The sequence below is a fragment of the Coregonus clupeaformis genome, unplaced genomic scaffold (assembly GCF_020615455.1).
Source record: "Coregonus clupeaformis isolate EN_2021a unplaced genomic scaffold, ASM2061545v1 scaf0335, whole genome shotgun sequence".
In the NCBI taxonomy this organism is placed as follows: domain Eukaryota; kingdom Metazoa; phylum Chordata; class Actinopteri; order Salmoniformes; family Salmonidae; genus Coregonus; species Coregonus clupeaformis.
The window spans coordinates 10,001-33,573 of NW_025533790.1; the positions used below are offsets into that span (position 1 = coordinate 10,001).

The 23,573-nt window shown below is 45.7% G+C and overlaps 1 protein-coding gene across 1 annotated transcript in view; it reads left to right on the plus strand.

Annotated features, from left to right (window-relative positions):
- The window catches only part of LOC123484495 (golgin subfamily A member 6-like protein 2), a gene marked incomplete at its 5' end in the record, with an annotated part of 24,378 nt that extends 2,502 nt beyond the window's left edge, over positions 1 to 21,876 (plus strand). Inside the window, 9 exons of the mRNA XM_045214910.1 lie at positions 1 to 146; positions 366 to 500; positions 781 to 942; positions 2,829 to 3,001; positions 3,400 to 4,783; positions 5,035 to 5,193; positions 13,938 to 14,126; positions 16,015 to 16,056; positions 21,032 to 21,876. The exon at positions 1 to 146 is cut by the window's left edge and continues 1 nt beyond it. Of these exons, the coding sequence (XP_045070845.1) occupies positions 1 to 146; positions 366 to 500; positions 781 to 942; positions 2,829 to 3,001; positions 3,400 to 4,783; positions 5,035 to 5,193; positions 13,938 to 14,126; positions 16,015 to 16,056; positions 21,032 to 21,220 (2,579 nt within the window). The remainder of the gene's footprint in view (positions 147 to 365; positions 501 to 780; positions 943 to 2,828; positions 3,002 to 3,399; positions 4,784 to 5,034; positions 5,194 to 13,937; positions 14,127 to 16,014; positions 16,057 to 21,031) is intronic.
- Positions 21,877 to 23,573: the final 1,697 nt, after the last annotated feature.

Genomic DNA, 23,573 nt, shown 5'->3' on the forward strand with positions numbered 1-23,573 from the left:
GTTTGATCTCAAGGACAAAGGACTTTGGGGACACCTACGAGTCAATCAGGAACAAGCTGACCCTGCTGAGGAACAGGCCCGACTCAACGAACGGCCTCGCAGGCACAGATATACTGGCCAAGAAGAGCCATTCAGACCAGCTACGGGTGGGTCACTCACTGCCATGGAGATCCTATGATTCACAAGTTAATTGTTTCATACAATATATTACCACATTTGATCAGTTTCTAGAATGAATGTTTTCCTGACCAAGATGGCCGATTGATTTATGTTGCCAATGTCCATTCTAGTGTTCTATTTAATTCTGTGCTCACGGTAATCTATACCTGTGTCTCTCAAACGCTACTGCTTGTGTCCTCTCTCAGGTGATCAAGAAGGACTTGAAGGACTGTGAGGCCCACATCACAGCTCTGGAGACTCTGGTGTCATCTAGCTCCGCTAACAGGACCCAGTTTGAGATGCTGTACGGGGACTGGAGGATCCTTTACAAGGCCATCAGGGTAAGACTGGCTCTGAGAGAGACGGCAACTCCATGCTTTCCTCACAGGTTCTGAAAAAGGGTAACATTGAACCTTTTCACACTACTGAGCCAAGCTGAGCTGTACTGGGCTTTCCCGGTTGCGCATCATCATAGTTTCTGGAACCGTGCTAGAAAGGACAATGTGAAAAGAAAATATCCCAGCCAACATAGTATGGTTAGGGTTGGCACTATAGTGTAAATCAGGCACATATGTACTGTATTTGTGCATTCATGTTTGGATGTGTCTCTCTCTGTGTCAGGTGAAGGTGAAGGAGAGTGAGGAATGCACCGGGGAGCACGAGAGTTTCCTCGAGAGCCTGCTGAACGTGGAGAAGTGGCTGATGATTATGAGGCAGAAGCTGGAGTCCTACCGCAGTTCTGCTGGGAAGTGGAGCGTGGACAACAGACAGCACGAGGCTGAGGTACTGACTTTCCACATGTATCTGTTATGTACTGGTATAGTAAGTTATGGTATCTTATAGTATGTTATGTCTAGGATAGTATGTTGATGGCACAACAGACAGCACAAGACTGAGGTACTGGTCTGTTATCTTAAAGGGCAGCTCCACCCCTTTTCAACCTCATTTTCAGTATCTCCCGCACAATACCAATGTCAACATATGTGAAAACGACATTATTATGTTTTGTAGAAAAATATATCAAGTAAAAAAAGTTATACCCGATGACATCATCAAAAGTTAAAACATTTGAACAGTGCTACTCATTCAAGGGTTTTTCTTTATTTTTACTATTTTTTACATTGTAGAATACTAGTGAAGACATCAAAACTATGAAATAACACATGGAATCATGTATTAACCAAAAAAGTGTTAAGAAAATCAAAATATATTTTGTATTTTAGATTCTTCAAATAGCCACCCTTTGCCTTGATGACAGCTTTGCACACTCTTGGCATTCTCTCAACCAGCTTCATGAGGTAGTCACCTGGAATGCATTTCAATTATCAGGTGTGCCTTGTTAAAAGTTAATTTGTGGAATTTCTTTCCTTCTTAATGCTTTTGAGCCAATCAGTTGTGTTGTGACAAGGTAGGGGGGGTATACAGAAGATAGCCTTATTTGGTAAAATACCAAGTCCATATTATGGCAAGAACAGCTCAAATAAGCAAAGAGAAATGACAGTCCATCATTACTTTTAGACATGAAGGTCAGTCAATATGGAACATTTCAGTTTCTTCAAGTGCAGTCGCAAAAACCATCAAGCGCTATGATGAAACTGGCTCTCATGAGGACCGCCACAGGAATGGAAGACCCAGTGTTACCTCTGCTGCAGAGGATAAGTTCATTAAAGTTACCAGCCTCAGAAATTGCAGCCCAAATAAATGCTTTACATAGTTCAAGTAACAGACACATCTCAACATCAACTGTTCAGAGGGGACTGTGTGAATCAGGCCTTCATTGTTGAATTGCTGCAAAGAAACCTCTACTAAAGGACACCAATAAGAAGAAGAGACCTGCTTGGGCCAAGAAACACGAGCAATCGACATTAGACTGGTGGAAATTTGTCCTTTGGTCTGGAGTCCAAATTGGAGATTTTTGGTTCCAACCGCCGTGTCTTTGTGAGACGCGGTGTGGGTGAACGGATGATCTCCGCATGTGTATTTCCCACCGTAAAGCATGGAGGAGGAGGTGTTATGGTGTGGGGGTGCTTTGCTGGTGACACTGTGACACTTAACCAGAATGGCTACCACAGCATTCTACAGCGATACGCCATCCCATCTGGTTTGGGCTTAGTGCGACTATCATTTGTTTTTCAACAGGACAATGACCCAACACACCTCCAGGCTGTGTAAGGGCTATTTAACCAAGAAGGAGAGTGATGGAGTGCTGCATCAGATGACCTGGCCTCCACAATCCCCTGACCTCAACCCAATTGAGATGGTTTGGGATGAGTCGGACGGCAGTGTGAAGGAAAAGCAGCCAACAAGTGCTCAGCATATGAGGGAACTCCTTCAAGACTGTTGGAAAAACATTCCAGGTGAAGCTGGTTGAGAGAATGCCAGGAGTATGCAAAGCTGTCATAAAGGCAAAGGGTGGCTATTTGAAGAATCTCAAATATAAAATATATTTGGATTTGTTTATCACTTTTTTTGGTTACTCCATGATTCCACGTGTTATTTAATAGTTTTGATATATTCACTATTATTCTAGAATGTAGAAAATAGTACAAATAAAGAAAAATCCTTGAATGAGTAGGTGTGTCCAAACTTTTGACTGGTACTGTACGTCTCTGTGTGGCCACAGTCTAAGTCCCGTCCTGTCCTGTGTTAATCGTCGTCTGGCCCTGTAGAGGGCACTAGGTGAGTTCCCAGAGAAGGAGCTGCAGCTGCACCAGACAGAGGTGCAGGGCCAGGGGGTGCTGGAGAGGACCTCTGAAGAGGGCCGGGTGCACATCCTCAGGGACATGAAGCACCTGAGGGAGTCCTGGATGGCCCTCCATGACCTCAGCCTCAACCTCTTCAGGTACACTACACTACAGTGGGCTGGAGGCAAAACTCATAGAATTAGATACAGAACACTAGAAGGGTTACTTATTCCTGACCAAGATGGCTGCCATTATCACATTCTAGAGCTATGTAGGTCTATGACATCCGCCACTCTAGTGAATGATAGGGTCTCTATGGGAGAAGTAATCTAGTACCACTACTACTACTACTACTTAATCTGTAGTTTAGTGGATTTCAGTTGAGGTCCCCGACAACCTCTTATGGCTTGTGCACATTTATCTCCAAAACCTTCTACACAGAAGTAATTATATGACTTATGCTGTCCCTGCATCTGGGTGAAAAGTATTTCATGCGGCCAATTACACAATCCTAAGAGATGCCTTCAGTACTTACTGTCTGTTGTTCCGTTCCCAGGCTGCTGAATGGGCACAGCTCTGAGGACCCTGACTCAGACACCCAGAGGGAGATGGTGAGAAGCCAGGCTGGGGAGAGGCCAGGCCCAGCCAGGGAGCTTTTTCCTGGGGAGGGAGGAGACATGATCAAGGGTAGAGGCTCCAGCAGCAGTAGGGAGGGTGCTCCAGAGGGATCCCCAGGAGAGGGCCATGGGGTCTGGCTCTCTCAGAGCTCTGGGGTGGGGGCTGTGAGAGGGGGAAGAACAGGGTCAGGAGGAAGGGTGGAGCAAGGGGAAGGAGGGGAGAGTTGTGGAGCAGAAGAGGGTATTTGGGTCGAGGGAGGGTTCGAGGGCAGTGTGGAGGGTATGGATCTCTCTGAACATGGGGAGAGACAGGGCAGTGATCGACAGACTCTTGGTCAACAACTGAGTCCTATGACGTTAACCTTGGGGGGCAGTCAGAGACGAGCACAGGACAATGTGAGTGGAAGCAGGGACAGGGAAAGGGAAAGGGAGAAGGAGAGGGGTGGCGGTGAGCACAGCCTGGGTGTAGAGGAGGTGGACTCCATCGTTTGGAGAGGGGGGTACGGTCAGGGAGGAGAGGAGGAGACCAGAGAGGGAACCACAGGGATGACATCAGGCCACACAGGAGGCAGAAGCACCCAGGGTGGAGGAGGAGGGGTGGTGGTGGGGGGCTCTGGGTCCAGGAGTAGCGGGTTAGTGGGGGACTCTGGCTCCAGGGTTAGCGGTTCTGGCTCCAGGGTTAGTGGGTTAGTGGGGGACTCTGGCTCCAGGGTTAGTGGGTTAGTGGGGGACTCTGGCTCCAGGGTTAACGATTTAGTGGGGGACTCTGGCTCCAGGGTTAGCAGTTCTGGCTCCAGGGTTAGCGGGTTAGTGGGGGACTCTGGCTCCAGGGTTAACGGTTTAGTGGGGGACTCTGGCTCCAGGGTTAGCGGTTCTGGCTCCAGGGTTAGCGGGTTAGTGGGGGACTCTGGCTCCAGGGTTAACGGTTTAGTGGGGGACTCTGGCTCCAGGGTTAGCGGTTCTGGCTCCAGGGGTAGTGGTGTGGTGGGGGTGTCTGGGTCCAGCAGTAGCGGGCGGACAGAGGAGTGGGTGGACGAGCAGAGGTCCAGAGGGATGGCTGAACCCCTGGCCATGGAGGTAGACATTGGGTTAGGGTCAGGCTCAGGGCTAGGGCACGGCAGCAGAGGCAACTACGAAGAGGGAACAGGTGAAATGAGAGACCACAGTGGAGGGGGAGGGGGACACCTGCGACACAGAGGCTCCTTCCCATCTATCAAGACCAGGATGGAAGATTCAGTCATGGAGGGTTACACTCTGTCATCCCAGCAAGGCTCTGCTAGAAAAACCTCTGGAGGGCTACAGGGCTCATGTCACCACACCACGGTATGGCTTCTCCACTGATTATATTAACTCCAACCATAATAATCACATTTTCTAGTTCATAAAGGAAGATCAACTTTAAATGGCCATGCTATAATTGACTCGTCTCTCAATACTCTGTAACCCATATTCAACTACCGTTATAAACTGAAACATTAAGAAAATTAGCTAACTGATCCTTCTTTGTGAAATATCACCTACAGTAAGTTCTTGTTGATGTTGTTGCTGATTATGTTGTTGTTGGGGTCCTTCAGGCAAGTGTTGGGGCAACCCTGAGTGTAGGGGACTATGAGGACAGGAGGAGGGAGTTTGAGGCCTGGCTACGAAAGGAGAACGATACACTCTCAGGGATTCTCAACACAGAGGGACCGTTGAGCACCAAAGAACTCAAGATCAGGCAGAACACACTCATGGTTGGTGCTGATGTTTCCTCTCAGAAATATACAGTATTGCATTTTCAGTATTCCAGTATTCCATTCCTGTTTATATTCACACACAAATGACAAGTTACTCTAGGTCTGTGGCCGTCTTATGGTTAGAGATTGCTTAAAACAAGTTATTTTCGAAGTAATATGCGTGCTACATGAGAACTTCATTAAAAATGTGTATTTCATCTGTAGGACATTCTGTTCAGAGTGTACCAAACAAAGCCCTAGGATGGTAGAAATATACCTTACAGCGAGGCTCTGGCCTTCCTCTAGAAGACTAACTTTACCTTACAGTGAGGCTCTGGCCTTCCTCTAGAAGACTAACTTTACCTTACAGTGAGGCTCTGGCCTTCCTCTAGAAGACTAACTTTACCTTACAGTGAGGCTCTGGCCTTCCTCTAGAAGACTAACTTTACCTTACAGTGAGGCTCTGGCCTTCCTCTAGAAGACTAACTTTACCTTACAGCGAGGCTATGGCCTTCCTCTAGAAGACTAACTTTACCTTACAGCGAGGCTCTGGCCTTCCTCTAGAAGACTAACTTTACCTTACAGCGAGGCTCTGGCCTTCCTCTAGAAGACTAACTTTACCTTACAGCGAGGCTCTGGTCTTCCTCTAGAAGACTAACTTTACCTTACAGTGAGGCTCTGGTCTTCCTCTAGAAGACTAACTTTACCTTACAGCGAGGCTCTGGTCTTCCTCTAGAAGACTAACTTTACCTTACAGTGAGGCTCTGGCCTTCCTCTAGAAGACTAACTTTACCTTACAGTGAGGCTCTGGCCTTCCTCTAGAAGACTAACTTTACCTTTACAGCGAGTCCCTGACAAATGGACAAACCTTCTGGCCTTCCTCTAGAACAGCGTTTCCCAAACTCGGTCCTCTGTACCCCAAGGAGTGCATGTTTTGGTTTGTGCCCTAACACTACACAGCTAATTCAAATGATCAAAGCTTGATGATTAGTTCATTATTTGAATCAGCTGTGTAGTGCTAGGGCATAAACCAAAACGTGCACCCATTGCGGTCCTGAGAACTGAGTTTGGGAAACCCTGCTCTAGAAGACTAACTTTACCTTACAGCGAAACGCTGGTCTTCCTCTAGAAGACTAACTTTACCTTACAGTGAGGCTATGGCCTTCCTCTAGAAGACCAACTTTACCTTACAGTGAGGCTATGGCCTTCCTCTAGAAGACTAACTTTACCTTACAGCGAGGCTCTGGCCTTCCTCTAGAAGACTAACTTTACCTTACAGCGAGGCTCTGGCCTTCCTCTAGAAGACTAACTTTACCTTACAGCGAGGCTCTGGTCTTCCTCTAGAAGACTAACTTTACCTTACAGTGAGGCTTTGGCCTTCCTCTAGAAGACCAACTTTACCTTACAGCGAGGCTCTGGCCTTCCTCTAGAAGACTAACTTTACCTTACAGCGAGGCTCTGGCCTTCCTCTAGAAGACTAACTTTACCTTACAGTGAGGCTCTGGCCTTCCTCTAGAAGACTAACTTTACCTTACAGCGAGGCTCTGTCCTTCCTCTAGAATACTAACTTTACCTTACAGCGAGGCTCTGGCCTTCCTCTAGAAGACTAACTTTACCTTACAGTGAGGCTCTGGCCTTCCTCTAGAAGACTAACTTTACCTTATAGCGAAACGCTGGCCTTCCTCTAGAAGACTAACTTTACCTTACAGTGAGGCTCTGGCCTTCCTCTAGAAGACTAACTTTACCTTACAGTGAGGCTCTGGCCTTCCTCTAGAAGACTAACTTTACCTTACAGCGAGGCTCTGGCCTTCCTCTAGAAGACTAACTTTACCTTACAGTGAGGCTCTGGCCTTCCTCTAGAAGACTAACTTTACCTTACAGCGAGGCTCTGGCCTTCCTCTAGAATACTATCTTTACCTTACAGTGAGGCTCTGGCCTTCCTCTAGAAGACTAACTTTACCTTACAGCGAGGCTCTGGCCTTCCTCTAGAAGACTAACTTTACCTTACAGTGAGGCCCTGGCCTTCCTCTAGAAGACTAACTTTACCTTACAGCGAGTCTCTGGCCTTCCTCTAGAAGACTAACTTTACCTTACAGCGAGGCTCTGGCCTTCCTCTAGAAGACTAACTTTACCTTACAGTGAGGCTCTGGCCTTCCTCTAGAAGACTAACTTTACCTTACAGTGAGGCTCTGGCCTTCCTCTAGAAGACTAACTTTACCTTACAGCGAGTCTCTGGCCTTCCTCTAGAAGACTAACTTTACCTTACAGCGAGTCCCTGACAAATGCACAAACCTTCTGGCCTTCCTCTAGAACAGCGTTTCCCAAACTCGGTCCTCTGTACCCCAAGGAGTGCATGTTTTGGTTTGTGCCCCTAACACTACACAGCTAATTCAAATTATCAAAGCTTGATGATTAGTTCATTATTTGAATCAGCTGTGTAGTGCTAGGGAATAAACCAAAACGTGCACCCATTGCGGTCCCGAGAACTGAGTTTGGGAAACCCTGCTCTAGAAGACTAACTTTACCTTACAGCGAGGCTCTGGCCTTCCTCTAGAAGACTAACTTTACCTTACAGCGAGGCTCTGGCCTTCCTCTAGAAGACTAACTTTACCTTACAGCGAGGCTCTGGCCTTCCTCTAGAAGACTAACTTTACCTTACAGTGAGGCTCTGGCCTTCCTCTAGAAGACTAACTTTACCTTACAGCGAGGCTCTGGCCTTCCTCTAGAAGACTAACTTTACCTTACAGCGAGTCTCTGGCCTTCCTCTAGAAGACTAACTTTACCTTACAGTGAGGCTCTGGCCTTCCTCTAGAAGACTAACTTTACCTTACAGTGAGGCTCTGGCCTTCCTCTAGAAGACTAACTTTACCTTACAGCGAGTCTCTGGCCTTCCTCTAGAAGACTAACTTTACCTTACAGTGAGGCTCTGGCCTTCCTCTAGAAGACTAACTTTACCTTACAGTGAGGCCCTGGCCTTCCTCTAGAAGACTAACTTTACCTTACAGCGAGTCTCTGGCCTTCCTCTAGAAGACTAACTTTACCTTACAGTGAGGCTCTGGCCTTCCTCTAGAAGACTAACTTTACCTTACAGTGAGGCTCTGGCCTTCCTCTAGAAGACTAACTTTACCTTACAGCGAGTCTCTGGCCTTCCTCTAGAAGACTAACTTTACCTTACAGTGAGGCTCTGGCCTTCCTCTAGAAGACTAACTTTACCTTACAGTGAGGCCCTGGCCTTCCTCTAGAAGACTAACTTTACCTTACAGCGAGTCTCTGGCCTTCCTCTAGAAGACTAACTTTACCTTACAGTGAGGCCCTGGCCTTCCTCTAGAAGACTAACTTTACCTTACAGCGAGTCTCTGGCCTTCCTCTAGAAGACTAACTTTACCTTACAGCGAGGCTCTGGCCTTCCTCTAGAAGACTAACTTTACCTTACAGTGAGGCTCTGGCCTTCCTCTAGAAGACTAACTTTACCTTACAGCGAGGCTCTGGCCTTCCTCTAGAATACTATCTTTACCTTACAGTGAGGCTCTGGCCTTCCTCTAGAAGACTAACTTTACCTTACAGCGAGGCTCTGGCCTTCCTCTAGAAGACTAACTTTACCTTACAGTGAGGCCCTGGCCTTCCTCTAGAAGACTAACTTTACCTTACAGCGAGTCTCTGGCCTTCCTCTAGAAGACTAACTTTACCTTACAGCGAGGCTCTGGCCTTCCTCTAGAAGACTAACTTTACCTTACAGTGAGGCTCTGGCCTTCCTCTAGAAGACTAACTTTACCTTACAGTGAGGCTCTGGCCTTCCTCTAGAAGACTAACTTTACCTTACAGCGAGTCTCTGGCCTTCCTCTAGAAGACTAACTTTACCTTACAGCGAGTCCCTGACAAATGCACAAACCTTCTGGCCTTCCTCTAGAACAGCGTTTCCCAAACTCGGTCCTCTGTACCCCAAGGAGTGCATGTTTTTGGTTTGTGCCCTAACACTACACAGCTAATTCAAATTATCAAAGCTTGATGATTAGTTCATTATTTGAATCAGCTGTGTAGTGCTAGGAATAAACCAAAACGTGCACCCATTGCGGTCCCGAGAACTGAGTTTGGGAAACCCTGCTCTAGAAGACTAACTTTACCTTACAGCGAGGCTCTGGCCTTCCTCTAGAAGACTAACTTTACCTTACAGTGAGGCTCTGGCCTTCCTCTAGAAGACTAACTTTACCTTACAGCGAGGCTCTGGCCTTCCTCTAGAAGACTAACTTTACCTTACAGCGAGTCTCTGGCCTTCCTCTAGAAGACTAACTTTACCTTACAGTGAGGCTCTGGCCTTCCTCTAGAAGACTAACTTTACCTTACAGTGAGGCTCTGGCCTTCCTCTAGAAGACTAACTTTACCTTACAGTGAGGCTCTGGCCTTCCTCTAGAAGACTAACTTTACCTTACAGTGAGGCTCTGGCCTTCCTCTAGAAGACTAACTTTACCTTACAGCGAGTCTCTGGCCTTCCTCTAGAAGACTAACTTTACCTTACAGTGAGGCTCTGGCCTTCCTCTAGAAGACTAACTTTACCTTACAGTGAGGCCCTGGCCTTCCTCTAGAAGACTAACTTTACCTTACAGCGAGTCTCTGGCCTTCCTCTAGAAGACTAACTTTACCTTACAGTGAGGCTCTGGCCTTCCTCTAGAAGACTAACTTTACCTTACAGTGAGGCTCTGGCCTTCCTCTAGAAGACTAACTTTACCTTACAGCGAGGCTCTGGCCTTCCTCTAGAAGACTAACTTTACCTTACAGTGAGGCCCTGGCCTTCCTCTAGAAGACTAACTTTACCTTACAGCGAGTCTCTGGCCTTCCTCTAGAAGACTAACTTTACCTTACAGCGAGGCTCTGGCCTTCCTCTAGAAGACTAACTTTACCTTACAGTGAGGCTCTGGCCTTCCTCTAGAAGACTAACTTTACCTTACAGTGAGGCTCTGGCCTTCCTCTAGAAGACTAACTTTACCTTACAGCGAGACTCTGGCCTTCCTCTAGAAGACTAACTTTACCTTACAGCGAGTCCCTGACAAATGCACAAACCTTCTGGCCTTCCTCTAGAACAGCGTTTCCCAAACTCGGTCCTCTGTACCCCAAGGAGTGCATGTTTTGGTTTGTGCCCTAACACTACACAGCTAATTCAAATTATCAAAGCTTGATGATTAGTTCATTATTTGAATCAGCTGTGTAGTGCTAGGGAATAAACCAAAACGTGCACCCATTGCGGTCCCGAGAACTGAGTTTGGGAAACCCTGCTCTAGAAGACTAACTTTACCTTACAGCGAGTCTCTGGCCTTCCTCTAGAAGACTAACTTTACCTTACAGTGAGGCTCTGGCCTTCCTCTAGAAGACTAACTTTACCTTACAGTGAGGCTCTGGCCTTCCTCTAGAAGACTAACTTTACCTTACAGTGAGGCTCTGGCCTTCCTCTAGAAGACTAACTTTACCTTACAGCGAGTCCCTGACAAATGCACAAACCTTCTGGCCTTCCTCTAGAACAGCGTTTCCCAAACTCGGTCCTCTGTACCCCAAGGAGTGCATGTTTTGGTTTGTGCCCCTAACACTACACAGCTAATTCAAATTATCAAAGCTTGATGATTAGTTCATTATTTGAATCAGCTGTGTAGTGCTAGGGAATAAACCAAAACGTGCACCCATTGCGGTCCCGAGAACTGAGTTTGGGAAACCCTGCTCTAGAAGACTAACTTTACCTTACAGCGAGGCTCTGGCCTTCCTCTAGAAGACTAACTTTACCTTACAGCGAGGCTCTGGCCTTCCTCTAGAAGACTAACTTTACCTTACAGTGAGGCTCTGGCCTTCCTCTAGAAGACTAACTTTACCTTACAGTGAGGCTCTGGCCTTCCTCTAGAAGACTAACTTTACCTTACAGCGAGTCTCTGGCCTTCCTCTAGAAGACTAACTTTACCTTACAGTGAGGCTCTGGCCTTCCTCTAGAAGACTAACTTTACCTTACAGTGAGGCCCTGGCCTTCCTCTAGAAGACTAACTTTACCTTACAGCGAGTCTCTGGCCTTCCTCTAGAAGACTAACTTTACCTTACAGTGAGGCTCTGGCCTTCCTCTAGAAGACTAACTTTACCTTACAGTGAGGGCTCTGGCCTTCCTCTAGAAGACTAACTTTACCTTACAGCGAGGCTCTGGCCTTCCTCTAGAAGACTAACTTTACCTTACAGTGAGGCCCTGGCCTTCCTCTAGAAGACTAACTTTACCTTACAGCGAGTCTCTGGCCTTCCTCTAGAAGACTAACTTTACCTTACAGCGAGGCTCTGGCCTTCCTCTAGAAGACTAACTTTACCTTACAGTGAGGCTCTGGCCTTCCTCTAGAAGACTAACTTTACCTTACAGTGAGGCTCTGGCCTTCCTCTAGAAGACTAACTTTACCTTACAGCGAGACTCTGGCCTTCCTCTAGAAGACTAACTTTACCTTACAGCGAGTCCCTGACAAATGCACAAACCTTCTGGCCTTCCTCTAGAACAGCGTTTCCCAAACTCGGTCCTCTGTACCCCAGGAGTGCATGTTTTGGTTTGTGCCCCTAACACTACACAGCTAATTCAAATTATCAAAGCTTGATGATTAGTTCATTATTTGAATCAGCTGTGTAGTGCTAGGGAATAAACCAAAACGTGCACCCATTGCGGTCCCGAGAACTGAGTTTGGGAAACCCTGCTCTAGAAGACTAACTTTACCTTACAGCGAGTCTCTGGCCTTCCTCTAGAAGACTAACTTTACCTTACAGTGAGGCTCTGGCCTTCCTCTAGAAGACTAACTTTACCTTACAGTGAGGCTCTGGCCTTCCTCTAGAAGACTAACTTTACCTTACAGTGAGGCTCTGGCCTTCCTCTAGAAGACTAACTTTACCTTACAGCGAGTCCCTGACAAATGCACAAACCTTCTGGCCTTCCTCTAGAACAGCGTTTCCCAAACTCGGTCCTCTGTACCCCAAGGAGTGCATGTTTTGGTTTGTGCCCTAACACTACACAGCTAATTCAAATTATCAAAGCTTGATGATTAGTTCATTATTTGAATCAGCTGTGTAGTGCTAGGGAATAAACCAAAACGTGCACCCATTGCGGTCCCGAGAACTGAGTTTGGGAAACCCTGCTCTAGAAGACTAACTTTACCTTACAGCGAGGCTCTGGCCTTCCTCTAGAAGACTAACTTTACCTTACAGCGAGGCTCTGGCCTTCCTCTAGAAGACTAACTTTACCTTACAGTGAGGCTCTGGCCTTCCTCTAGAAGACTAACTTTACCTTACAGCGAGGCTCTGGCCTTCCTCTAGAAGACTAACTTTACCTTACAGCGAGTCTCTGGCCTTCCTCTAGAAGACTAACTTTACCTTACAGTGAGGCTCTGGCCTTCCTCTAGAAGACTAACTTTACCTTACAGTGAGGCTCTGGCCTTCCTCTAGAAGACTAACTTTACCTTACAGCGAGTCTCTGGCCTTCCTCTAGAAGACTAACTTTACCTTACAGTGAGGCTCTGGCCTTCCTCTAGAAGACTAACTTTACCTTACAGTGAGGCCCTGGCCTTCCTCTAGAAGACTAACTTTACCTTACAGCGAGTCTCTGGCCTTCCTCTAGAAGACTAACTTTACCTTACAGTGAGGCTCTGGCCTTCCTCTAGAAGACTAACTTTACCTTACAGTGAGGCTCTGGCCTTCCTCTAGAAGACTAACTTTACCTTACAGTGAGGCTCTGGCCTTCCTCTAGAAGACTAACTTTACCTTACAGCGAGTCTCTGGCCTTCCTCTAGAAGACTAACTTTACCTTACAGTGAGGCTCTGGCCTTCCTCTAGAAGACTAACTTTACCTTACAGTGAGGCCCTGGCCTTCCTCTAGAAGACTAACTTTACCTTACAGCGAGTCTCTGGCCTTCCTCTAGAAGACTAACTTTACCTTACAGTGAGGCCCTGGCCTTCCTCTAGAAGACTAACTTTACCTTACAGCGAGTCTCTGGCCTTCCTCTAGAAGACTAACGTTACCTTACAGCGAGGCTCTGGCCTTCCTCTAGAAGACTAACTTTACCTTACAGCGAGGCTCTGGCCTTCCTCTAGAAGACTAACTTTTGGCAGCTGAACTGACAGGTGGACCGTTACATCCCAACCACAATTTGCCTGACAGACAGTTAGGTCCAAAATGACACCCTATTCTCTATTTAGTACACTACTTTTGAAATAGGGCTGTGGTCAAAAGAAGTGCACTATATAGGGAATAGGGTGCTATTTGGGGCGCTAGCAGGCCATGTTAGTGGTTAAGATGTATATGTTAGTATGGGAACACAGAGCACGCTTCAAATTCAGTCAGCAGACAGTGGACATTGATTCAAGGCAGACAGGGATTGGAGATGTTTGATTGGGGATATACTGTGTGTGTGTTTCATTAGAGATGAAGGATTATTCCTTCAGGATTTACTGTGGCATGTATTCTCCTGTGCAAAGACCCTGTGTAGACATTACTCACTGACACATTGCTTATTGTTATTACATGATGCAGCAATTTCCCTGCTTATCCCTCAGCCAAATGCAACAGTTCAGGCTTCCTCATTCTCCATCCCTCTGTTGTTCACTCCCCTCTCTTCCCCCTTTCTCTCTCCTCCTCTCTCTCGCCCTCTCTTTCTATCCCCCCCTCTCCTCCTCTCTCTTTCTCACTCTCTCTTTCCACCATTTCCCTCCCTCTCTCCCCCCCCCCCCCCTCTCTCCCCCCCCCTACCCCCCTCTCTCCCCTCCCACAGTCCTTGCGGTCCAGTGTGGACTGGGGTCAGGAGCAGTTCCAGCTACTGCTGATGGCTTGGCCTGTAGCCGGGGCCAGGGCTGACCGTGGGGCTGAGGATGTGGGCATGGAGGAGATACGTTATCGCTGGATGATCTACAAGTCCAAACTGAAGGACGTTGGAGACCTCAAGGCCCTGTTGAATGTCAAGGTAAACGATACTGTGCAAATTGTATTGTGCCTCTAAAATGGCACCCTATTCCCTTTATAGTGCACTATTGTTGACCAGGACCTATTCATAGGTTGCAGCTCGGTCACTCGGTCGCGTGGCGTAATTGTGGTGCCCTAAAGTCATGATAAGCCCAGTCATTCTGGACGGAGGCTAACGACTGCCTGGAAATACGATTACATTGCTGAAGTAGTAAAATGTTTAGTAGGAAACAACTTTGCCAGCATTATCATGTCGTCAAATTTACTTTAGACAAATGGCAATGTTGTCATTAGCTAGCAAAGTTTGTCAAAAATAGCTAGCAATGCTAACGGTAGTTAGCTAAAAGCCAGCGTCCTCCCCTCAATCGTAGCTAACTAGCTAACGTTATACTGCATCTGAAGTCAATCTGGCGACATCAAAATGATGACAAAAGGTTTTCCTACTAATTATTTGCCTCCCTTTGAATGGCATTGTATTTCTAAACCACTGTAATGTACTTTTGATGAAATTTTCATCAGCGCTCATTGACGATGCATTGAGTAGAATGCTCAGTTGGCCATCAGTCCAGAACGAACGTTCAAAACAATATTGTGACGAAACAAACCCTGAATATACTGTAGCTCTGGACAAAAGTAGTGCACTATATAGGGAATCGGGTGCAGTGTAAAATGTACATCCAGTAGAGGGCGTTAAAGAGTATCCCATAATAAAGAGACGATACATTGGTCTACCACAGGGATGGGCATCTTTGATGGGTTGGGGGCCACAAAAAAACAGAACTCATCATGAGGGCTGGCTCTGCATACCCTCCCCCACCCACCTTGCAAATATAGGTTGTATTTACAACTGTTCTGCCTGCGGCTACGAAACCCCTACCTGTCCCAGACCTGCTGTTTTCAACTCTTAATGATCGGCTATGAAAAGCCAACTGAGAGACCTGAGCCCTAGGACCATACGTCGGGACTACCGGCCGTGGTGACTCCTTGCTGTCCCCAGTCCGCCTGGCCTTGCTGCTATTCCAGTTTCAACTGTTCTGCCTGCGGTTATGGAACCCCTACCTGTCCCAGACCTGCTGTTTTAAACTCTTAATGATCGGCTATGAAAAGCCAACTGAGATTTATTCCTGATTATTATTTGACCATGCTTGTCACTTATGAACATTTTTTGAACATCTTGGCATGGTTCTGTTATAATCTTCACCCGGCACAGCCAGAAGAGGACTGGCCACCCCTCATAGCCTGGTTCCTCTCTAGGTTTCTTCCTAGGTTTTAGCCTTTCTAGGGAGTTTTTCCTAGCCACCGTGCTTCTACACCTGCATTACTAGCTGTTTGGGGTTTTAGGCTGGGTTTCTGTACAGCACTTCGAGATATTAGCTGATGTAAGAAGGGCTATATAAAATAAAATTGATTGATTGATTGATTGATTGTTTGTGCTCCACTGGTTGCCCTTTTCTCATGGCAATGGGCCACAAATCTTGCGGCTGTAGTTTTCTAACAAATGTCCTGCAATTCTACACATTTTGCCATATGGGTGGAGGCAAATGTTTGCCGTTTTTTAATATGATAACTGATGATCAATGGGCCCCACCCCGGTCGGTAATTCCACCATGCTGACTACAAGTTTAGATAGCTGGCCGCTAGACTAACTTACCAATCTAAAAATGTTTTGCTGACATGGGCTAATTGATTGACTGCTGATGCACAACCATATTTCGAAATTGCACCTTGTGTATTCTATTATTCTAACTCTCAACAGCAAGTTGAGCCTCCTCCCTGGTCTACCACAAGGTAACAGTGTATCATCAATGTTAGGTAATGGTCTGACTGAACTGTACTGTATAAAGCACATGCAGTATATTGACTTGTATGTTTTCTTGGTTTATTTCCAGCAGGGTGCTGTTGGACGAGAGGAACACACCAGGACAGCTAAGGTACAGTTAATAATCGGTGTCAATGCTTTTGTCTTGGTCAAACATTCCTTTCATATTCAGTGTAGTTCAAACTGGAAAGTCGTGTGGCCTGGGGTGGTCCAGTGGTCTAAGCGCAGCCTATGAAATGCATATACAGTGGGGAGAACAAGTATTTGATACACTGCCGATTTTTCAGGTTTTCCTACTTACAAAGCATGTAGAGGTCTGTAATTTTTATCATAGGTACACTTCAACTGTGAGAGACGGAATCTAAAACAAAAATCCAGAAAATCAAATTGTATGATTTTTAAGTAATTAATTTGCATTTTATTGCATGACATAAGTATTTGATACATCAGAAAAGCAGAACTTCATATTTGGTACAGAAACCTTTGTTTGCAATTACAGAGATCATACGTTTCCTGTAGGTCTTGACCAGGTTTGCACACACTGCAGCAGGGATTTTGGCCCACTCCTCCATACAGACCTTCTCCAGATCCTTCAGGTTTCGGGGCTGTCGCTGGGCAATACGGACTTTCAGCTCCCTCCAAAGATTTTCTATTGGGTTCAGGTCTGGAGACTGGCTAGGCCACTCCAGGACCTTGAGATGCTTCTTACGGAGCCACTCCTTAGTTGCCCTGGCTGTGTGTTTCGGGTCGTTGTCATGCTGGAAGACCCAGCCACGACCCCATCTTCAATGCTCTTACTGAGGGAAGGAGGTTGTTGGCCAAGATCTCGCGATACATGGCCCCTTCCATCCTCCCCTCAATACGGTGCAGTCGTCCTGTCCCCTTTGCAGAAAAGCATCCCCAAAGAATGATTTTTCCACCTCCATCAGGACCTTGCGTGCGCTGCAGGATTTTAATCCATGACGGCGTAGTGTGTTACTAATGGTTTTCTTTGAGACTGTGGTCCCAGCTCTCTTCAGGTCATTGACCAGGTCCTGCCATGTAGTTCTGGGCTGATCCCTCACCTTCCTCATGATCATTGATGCCCCACGAGGTGAGATCTTGCATGGAGCCCCAGACCAAGGGTGATTGACCGTCATCTTGAACTTCTTCCATTATCTAATAATTGCGCCAACAGTTGTTGCCTTCTCACCAAGCTGCTTGCCTATTGTCCTGTAGCCCATCCCAGCCTTGTGCAGGCCTACAATTTTAACCCTGATGTCCTTATACAGCGCTCTGGGCTTGGCCATTGTGGAGAGGTTGGAGTCTGTTTGATTGAGTGTGTGGACAGGTGTCTTTTATACAGGTAACGAGTTCAAACAGGTGCAGTTAATACAGGTAATGAGTGGAGAACAGGAGGGCTTCTTAAAGAAAAACTAACAGGTCTGTGAGAGACGGAATTCTTACTGGTTGGTAGGTGATCAAATACTTATGTCATGCAATAAAATGCAAATTAATTACTTAAAAATCATACAATGTGATTTTCTGGATTTTTGTTTTAGATTCCGTCTCTCACAGTTGAAGTGTACCTAGATAAAAATTACAGACCTCTACATGCTTTGTAAGTAGGAAAACCTGCAAAATCGGCAGTGTATCAAATACTTGTTCTCCCCACTGTATCACTACAGCATGGGTTTGTATCAGCACACTCTCTCCTCTCTCTCCACTCTTTCCTTTCTGTCTTCGTCCTATAAACAAACAAAATATGTACGGATGGGACTGCTCCAGAGAGTTTAAAAACGATAAAAGCAGCAACAGTCCCCCTTCAGTGGAGCCTTTGAGCCTCCCCACTCCTCTGGGCTTTAGTGAACACAGCTCTATGGGCAATAGGTCTGACCACTCAGGACTGACACCAAGTCAAGTGTGCCGTCTCCAACAAACCCCAATTAATTCTGAAACCCAGTAGGGTGGAGAGGAGATTAAGAAATGCCATGCCCCCTCACTTTTTTTCCTCGCCCCCTCAGATCCCCCTCTCTCTCTTTCTCTCTCTCTCTCCTTTTTTGTTTTACTTTTATTTAACCTTTATTTAACTAGGCAATTCAATTAAGAACATATTCTCGTTTACAATGACGGCCTCTCTGTCTCTCTCTCAACTCAAGTTCAATTCAAAGGGCTTTATTGGCATGGGAAACATATGTTTACATTGCCAAAGCAAATTGAATAGACAATAAACAAAAGGGAAATAAACAAGGGAAACATTAGTCAACTTTAAACACAGAAGTTTTAAGAATATAGACATTTCAAATGTGATGTTATTGGCTATGTACAGTGTTGTAACAATGTGCAGGTAGTTGCACTATGAAAGGAAAAATAAATTAACAGAGAAATATAGGTTGTATTTACAATGTTGTTTGTGCTCCACTGGTTGCCCTTTGCTCATGGCAATGCGCCACAAATCTTGCGGCTTTAATTGCACACTGGTATTTCACCTAACAGATATGGAGTTTATCAATGTTTGATTTGTTTTCAAATTCTTTGTGGGTCTGTAATCTGAGGGAAATATGTGTCTCTAATATGGTCATACATTTGGCAGGAGGTTAGGAAGTGTAGCTCAGTTTCCACCTCATTTTGTGGGCAGTGGGCACATAGGCAGACCTGGCTCTCAAGAGAAGACAGGCTATGGCGTCCTCTCTCAATAGCAAGGCTAGACTCACTGAGTCTGTACATAGTTAAGGATTTTCTTAATTTGGGGTCACAGTGGTCAGGTATTCTGCCACTGTGTACTCTTTGTTTTGGGCCAGATAGCATTCCAATTTGCTCTGTTATTTCCAGTGTGTCAAATAGTTATCTTTTTGCTTTCTCATAATTTGGTTGGGTCTAAATGTGTTTCTGTCCTGGGGCTCTGTGGGGTCTGTTTGTGTTTGTGAACAGAGCCCCAGAACCAGCTGGCTGAGGGGACTCTTCTCTAGGTTTATACAGTATCTCCATAGGTGAGGGCTTTGTTGTGGAATGTGGGCATTGCTTCCTTTTTAGGTGGTTGTAGAATTTAATAGCTCTTTTCTGGATTTTGATAACTACCGGGTATAGTCCTAATTCTGCTCAACATGCATTATTTTGTGTTTTACGTTGTACGCGGAGGATATTTTTGCAGAATTCTGCATGCAGAGTCTCAATTTGGTGTTTGTCCCATTTTGTGAATTCTTGGTTGATGAGCGGACCCCAGACCTCATAACCATAAAGGGCAATGGGTTCTATAACTGATTCAAGTATTTTTAGCCAGATCCTAATTGGTATGTCGAATTTTATGTTCCTTTTGATGGCATAGAAGGCCCTTCTTGCCTTGCCTCTCAGATCGTTCACAGCTTTGTGGAAGTTACATGTATAGGCCGAGGTATGTATAGTTTTTTGTGTGCTCAAGGGCAACGGTGTCTATATGGAATTTGTATTTGTGGTCCTGGCAACTGGACCTTTTTTGGAACACCATTATTTTTGTCTTACTGAGATTTACTGTCAGGGCCCAGTTCTGACAGAATCTGTGCAGAAGGTGCTACTGTAGGTCCTCCTTGGTTGTTGATAGAAGCACCAGACCATCAGCAAACAGTAGACATTTGACTTCAGATTCTAGGAGGGTGAGGCCGGGGTGCTGCAGATTCTTTCTTTCTTTCTTTCTTTCTTTCTTTCTTTCTTTGCACGACACAACACAACAACACAACACAACACAACACAACAGCAACAACAACAACAGCAACAACAACACAACAACAGCAACAGCAACAACAACAACACAACACAACAGCACAGCAGCAACACAACAGCAACAGCAGCAACAGCAACAGCAACAGCAACACAACAACACAGCGGCAACAGCAACACAACAGCAACCGCACGCGCAACAGCAAACGGCAACAGAAGACACAACAGCAAACAACAGCAACAACAACAACAACACACACACACACAACGTAACAAACTTTCTTTCTTTCTTTCTTTCTTTCTTTCTTTCTTTCTTTCTTTCTTTCTTTCTTTCTTTCTTTCTTTCTTTCTTTCTTTCTTTCTTTCTTTCTTTCTTTCTTTCTCAAAGGGATTGAGAGCAGCCCCTCCCTCACCCCCTCAGATCCCCACAGTGTGGGAGCCCTGGACATTATACTAAATTCCAGAGGATTTGCTCCATGTTTTGGTGTAGGTAGATGTTGCCTTAGCCATTGTTGTAAGGTCACTTTAAGGGCAACTTGTATCTGGAGTCTTGTTTTCAGACCTCCTCTCCATCTGTTGATGGCTAAGCAAGTGGACAGCCTGTTCCCAATTCTCTCTGCTCTAGGCAGAAGTTGCCTGTTGGCACAGGTCTAGGATCAGTATACCATTCTACAATCCTTTCCTCAACCATTTGGGGCGAAATGTAGAACTGTTCTCTCTCCGTCTCTCTCTCTCTTTTTTCTCTCTCTCAGTCTCTATCAGTGAGCTGTGAACGCAGCAGGTGCATGGCTGGCTAAAAATAAGGAGGCTAGTTAACTGAGATTACCCCCAGGTTGTTGTTATGAGAAAAACAACAGCAGACACAGATGAAAGAAAAACTGGAGTGTCACTCACAGCAAAGTATTGGTGGTTGATGGAGCAGTCTTGTTGAGGTAGTGAACATGAGTGAGTGGGTGAGGATTTACTCGCTTCACTTGGAAGAACGCCCTGTGTGTGTGTCATCCCAACCCTGATTGTATTGAGAGGGCTGTGAGCCTTTTCTATGTTGTTTACCTAGCTAGCTAACATCGACCCTACTGTGTGACCCTACTGTGTGACCCTACTGTGTGACCCTACTGTGTGACTCATGTTGAAGTGACTCAGTATAACACTCCCTTTAAAGGGACCATCATGTTCATCTCATGGATGGTCAGTCCTTGCATCCATAGCTCTGTCTATGAATTAGAGAGTGGTTACATTTCTCACGCCCAGCTGTTTACCCCCCAAAAATTGACGGGTTGAATTACGTGAATTAAAATGTGTTTGTTGTACACACTAGTGTTGTTTGGGAGTGTGTTTGTGTAATTCACTAGGTGTGTGTGTGTGTGTATATAAACAGTATGTGTGTTTAACCTCTCTATATTGACTCCCTGCAGAAGAAGACTCCAGGCCTGCTGTACCGTGTGTGTTGGGTGGCCCTGCCCCTCTGGCTCCTGCTGTTGGCTCTACTCCTCTTCGCATTCTTCCTGCCCTGGATGGACGAAGGCTCCAGCTGCTCTCTGTCCAACAACTTTGCCCGCTCCTTCAACATCATGCTCCGCTACGACGGACCTCCACCCACATAGGAGAGGAGATATAGGATTATGAAGTCCATTCCGCTTCACCCTCGATCCATTCTGTGTGTGTGTGTGTGTGTGTTAGTTTGGGTCAGTTAGTGTGTGAGTGCGTTTCTGCTGTATGTGTGGGTTGGTGACCTCAGCTGTTTCCACCTGTTCCTTTTGATTCAAGCTGTTCTCCATTCTGCAACTCACATGGTCAGGCCAATTCAGCTCCCCTATCACTCAGGCAGGCAGCACTTCTATCCATCCATCCATCCATCCGCAGAGCGCTCCACACTCCTATTCACAGTACCACGGTAGCTAATGGCCACCAAACAGTTGTTGGAGTAGAGAGCGGAGATGATGTGGGATAAGGAGGTGGATTTTTATTGCCTTTATTTAAAGGGTGAAATTATGCTTACATGGTCTTAGAAAATAACTGCGTATGATCGATCATATACCAAAAATACCTATCATGGCTTACTAGCGTTTTAAAGACTGGTGTGGATGTGGATAATACTTTTAAACTGCTTTTAACCCTCACAAATTACGTTATGCTTTTTTTCCTTTTTGCATGATTGTAAGATGTTTTTAAAGCTTTATTTTTAACCTGTACAGTCGTGGTCAAATGTTTTGAGAATGACACAAATATTAATTTTCACAAAGTCTGCTGCCTCAGTTTTTATGATGGCAATTTGCATATACTCCAGAATGTTATGAAGAGTGATCAGATGAATTGCAATTAATTGCAAAGTCCCTCTTTGCCATGAAAATGAACTTAATCCCCAAAAAACATTTCCACTGCATTTCAGCCCTGCCACAAAATGACCAGCTGACATCATGTCAGTGATTCTCTCGTTAACACAGGTGAGAGTGTTGACGAGGACAAGGCTGGAGATCACTCTGTTATGCTGATTGAGGTAGAATAACAGACTGGAAGCTTTAAAAGGAGGGTGGTGCTTGAAATCTTGTTCTTCCTCTGTTAACCATGGTTACCTGTAAGGAAACACATGCCGTCATCATTGCTTTGTACAAAAAGAGCTTCACAGGCAAGGATATTGCTGCTAGTAAGATTGCAAATAAATCAACCATTTATCGGATCATCAAGAACTTCAAGGAGAGAGGTTCAATTGTTGTGAAGCTGGCTTCAGGACGCCCAAGAAAGTCCAGCAAGCGCCAGGACCGTCTCCTAAAGTTGATTCAGCTGCGGGATCGGAGCACCACCAGTGCAGAGCTTGCTCAGGAATGGCAGCAGGCAGGTGTGAGTGCATCTGCACGCACAGTGAGGCGAAGACTTTTGGAGGATGGCCTGGTGTCAAGAAGGGCAGCGAGGAAGCCACTTCTCTCCAGGAAAAACATCAGGGACAGACTGATATTCTGCAAAAGGTACAGGGATTGGACTGCTGAGGACTGGGGTAAAGTCATTTTCTCTGATGAATCCCCTTTCCGATTGTTTGGGGCATCCGGAAAAAAGCTTGTCCGGAGAAGACAAGGTGAGCGCTACCATCAGACCTGTGTCATGCCAACAGTAAAGCATCTTGAGACCATTCATGTGTGGGGTTGCTTCTCAGCCAAGGGAGTGGGCTCACTCACAATTTTGCCTAAGAACACAGCCATGAATAAAGAATGGTACCAACACATCTTCCGACAACAACTTCTCCCAACCATCCAAGAACAGTTTGTTGACAAACAATGCCTTTTTCCAGCATGATGGAGCACCTTGCCATAAGGCAAAAAGTGATAACTAAGTGGCTTGGGGAACAAAAAATCGACATTTTGGGTCCATGGCCAGGAAACTCCCCAGACCTTAATCTCATTGAGAACTTGTGGTCAATCCTCAAGAGGCGGGTGGACAAACAAAACCCCACAAATTCTGACAAACTCCAAGCATTGATTATGCAAGAATGGGCTGCCATCAGTCAGGATGTGGCCCAGAAGTTAATTGACAGCATGCCAGGGCGGATTGCAGAGGTCTTGAAAAAGAAGGGTCAACACTGCAAATATTGACTCTTTGCATAAACTTAATGTAATTGTCAATAAAAGCCTTTGACACTTATGGAATGATTTGTAATTATACTTCAGTATACCATAGTAACATCTGACAAAAATATATAAAAACACTGAAGCAGCAAACTTTGTGATGACCAATACTTGTGTCATTCTCAAAACTTTTGACCACGACTGTACATAATGCCTTTTGCGTGGAGTACCCTTATTGTAGAGCTGTGTTAATGACAGCCTAGCGCTGACTTCAATGATCAGGAATAGTAAACATTCTAGATGTAGGATGTTCTCACGTCCCCCCAAAACACAATATCATGAGTCAACTCAAATCTAACAGATACTGATGATGAAGCAAGCAAGCCAGGCAGTAATGGTA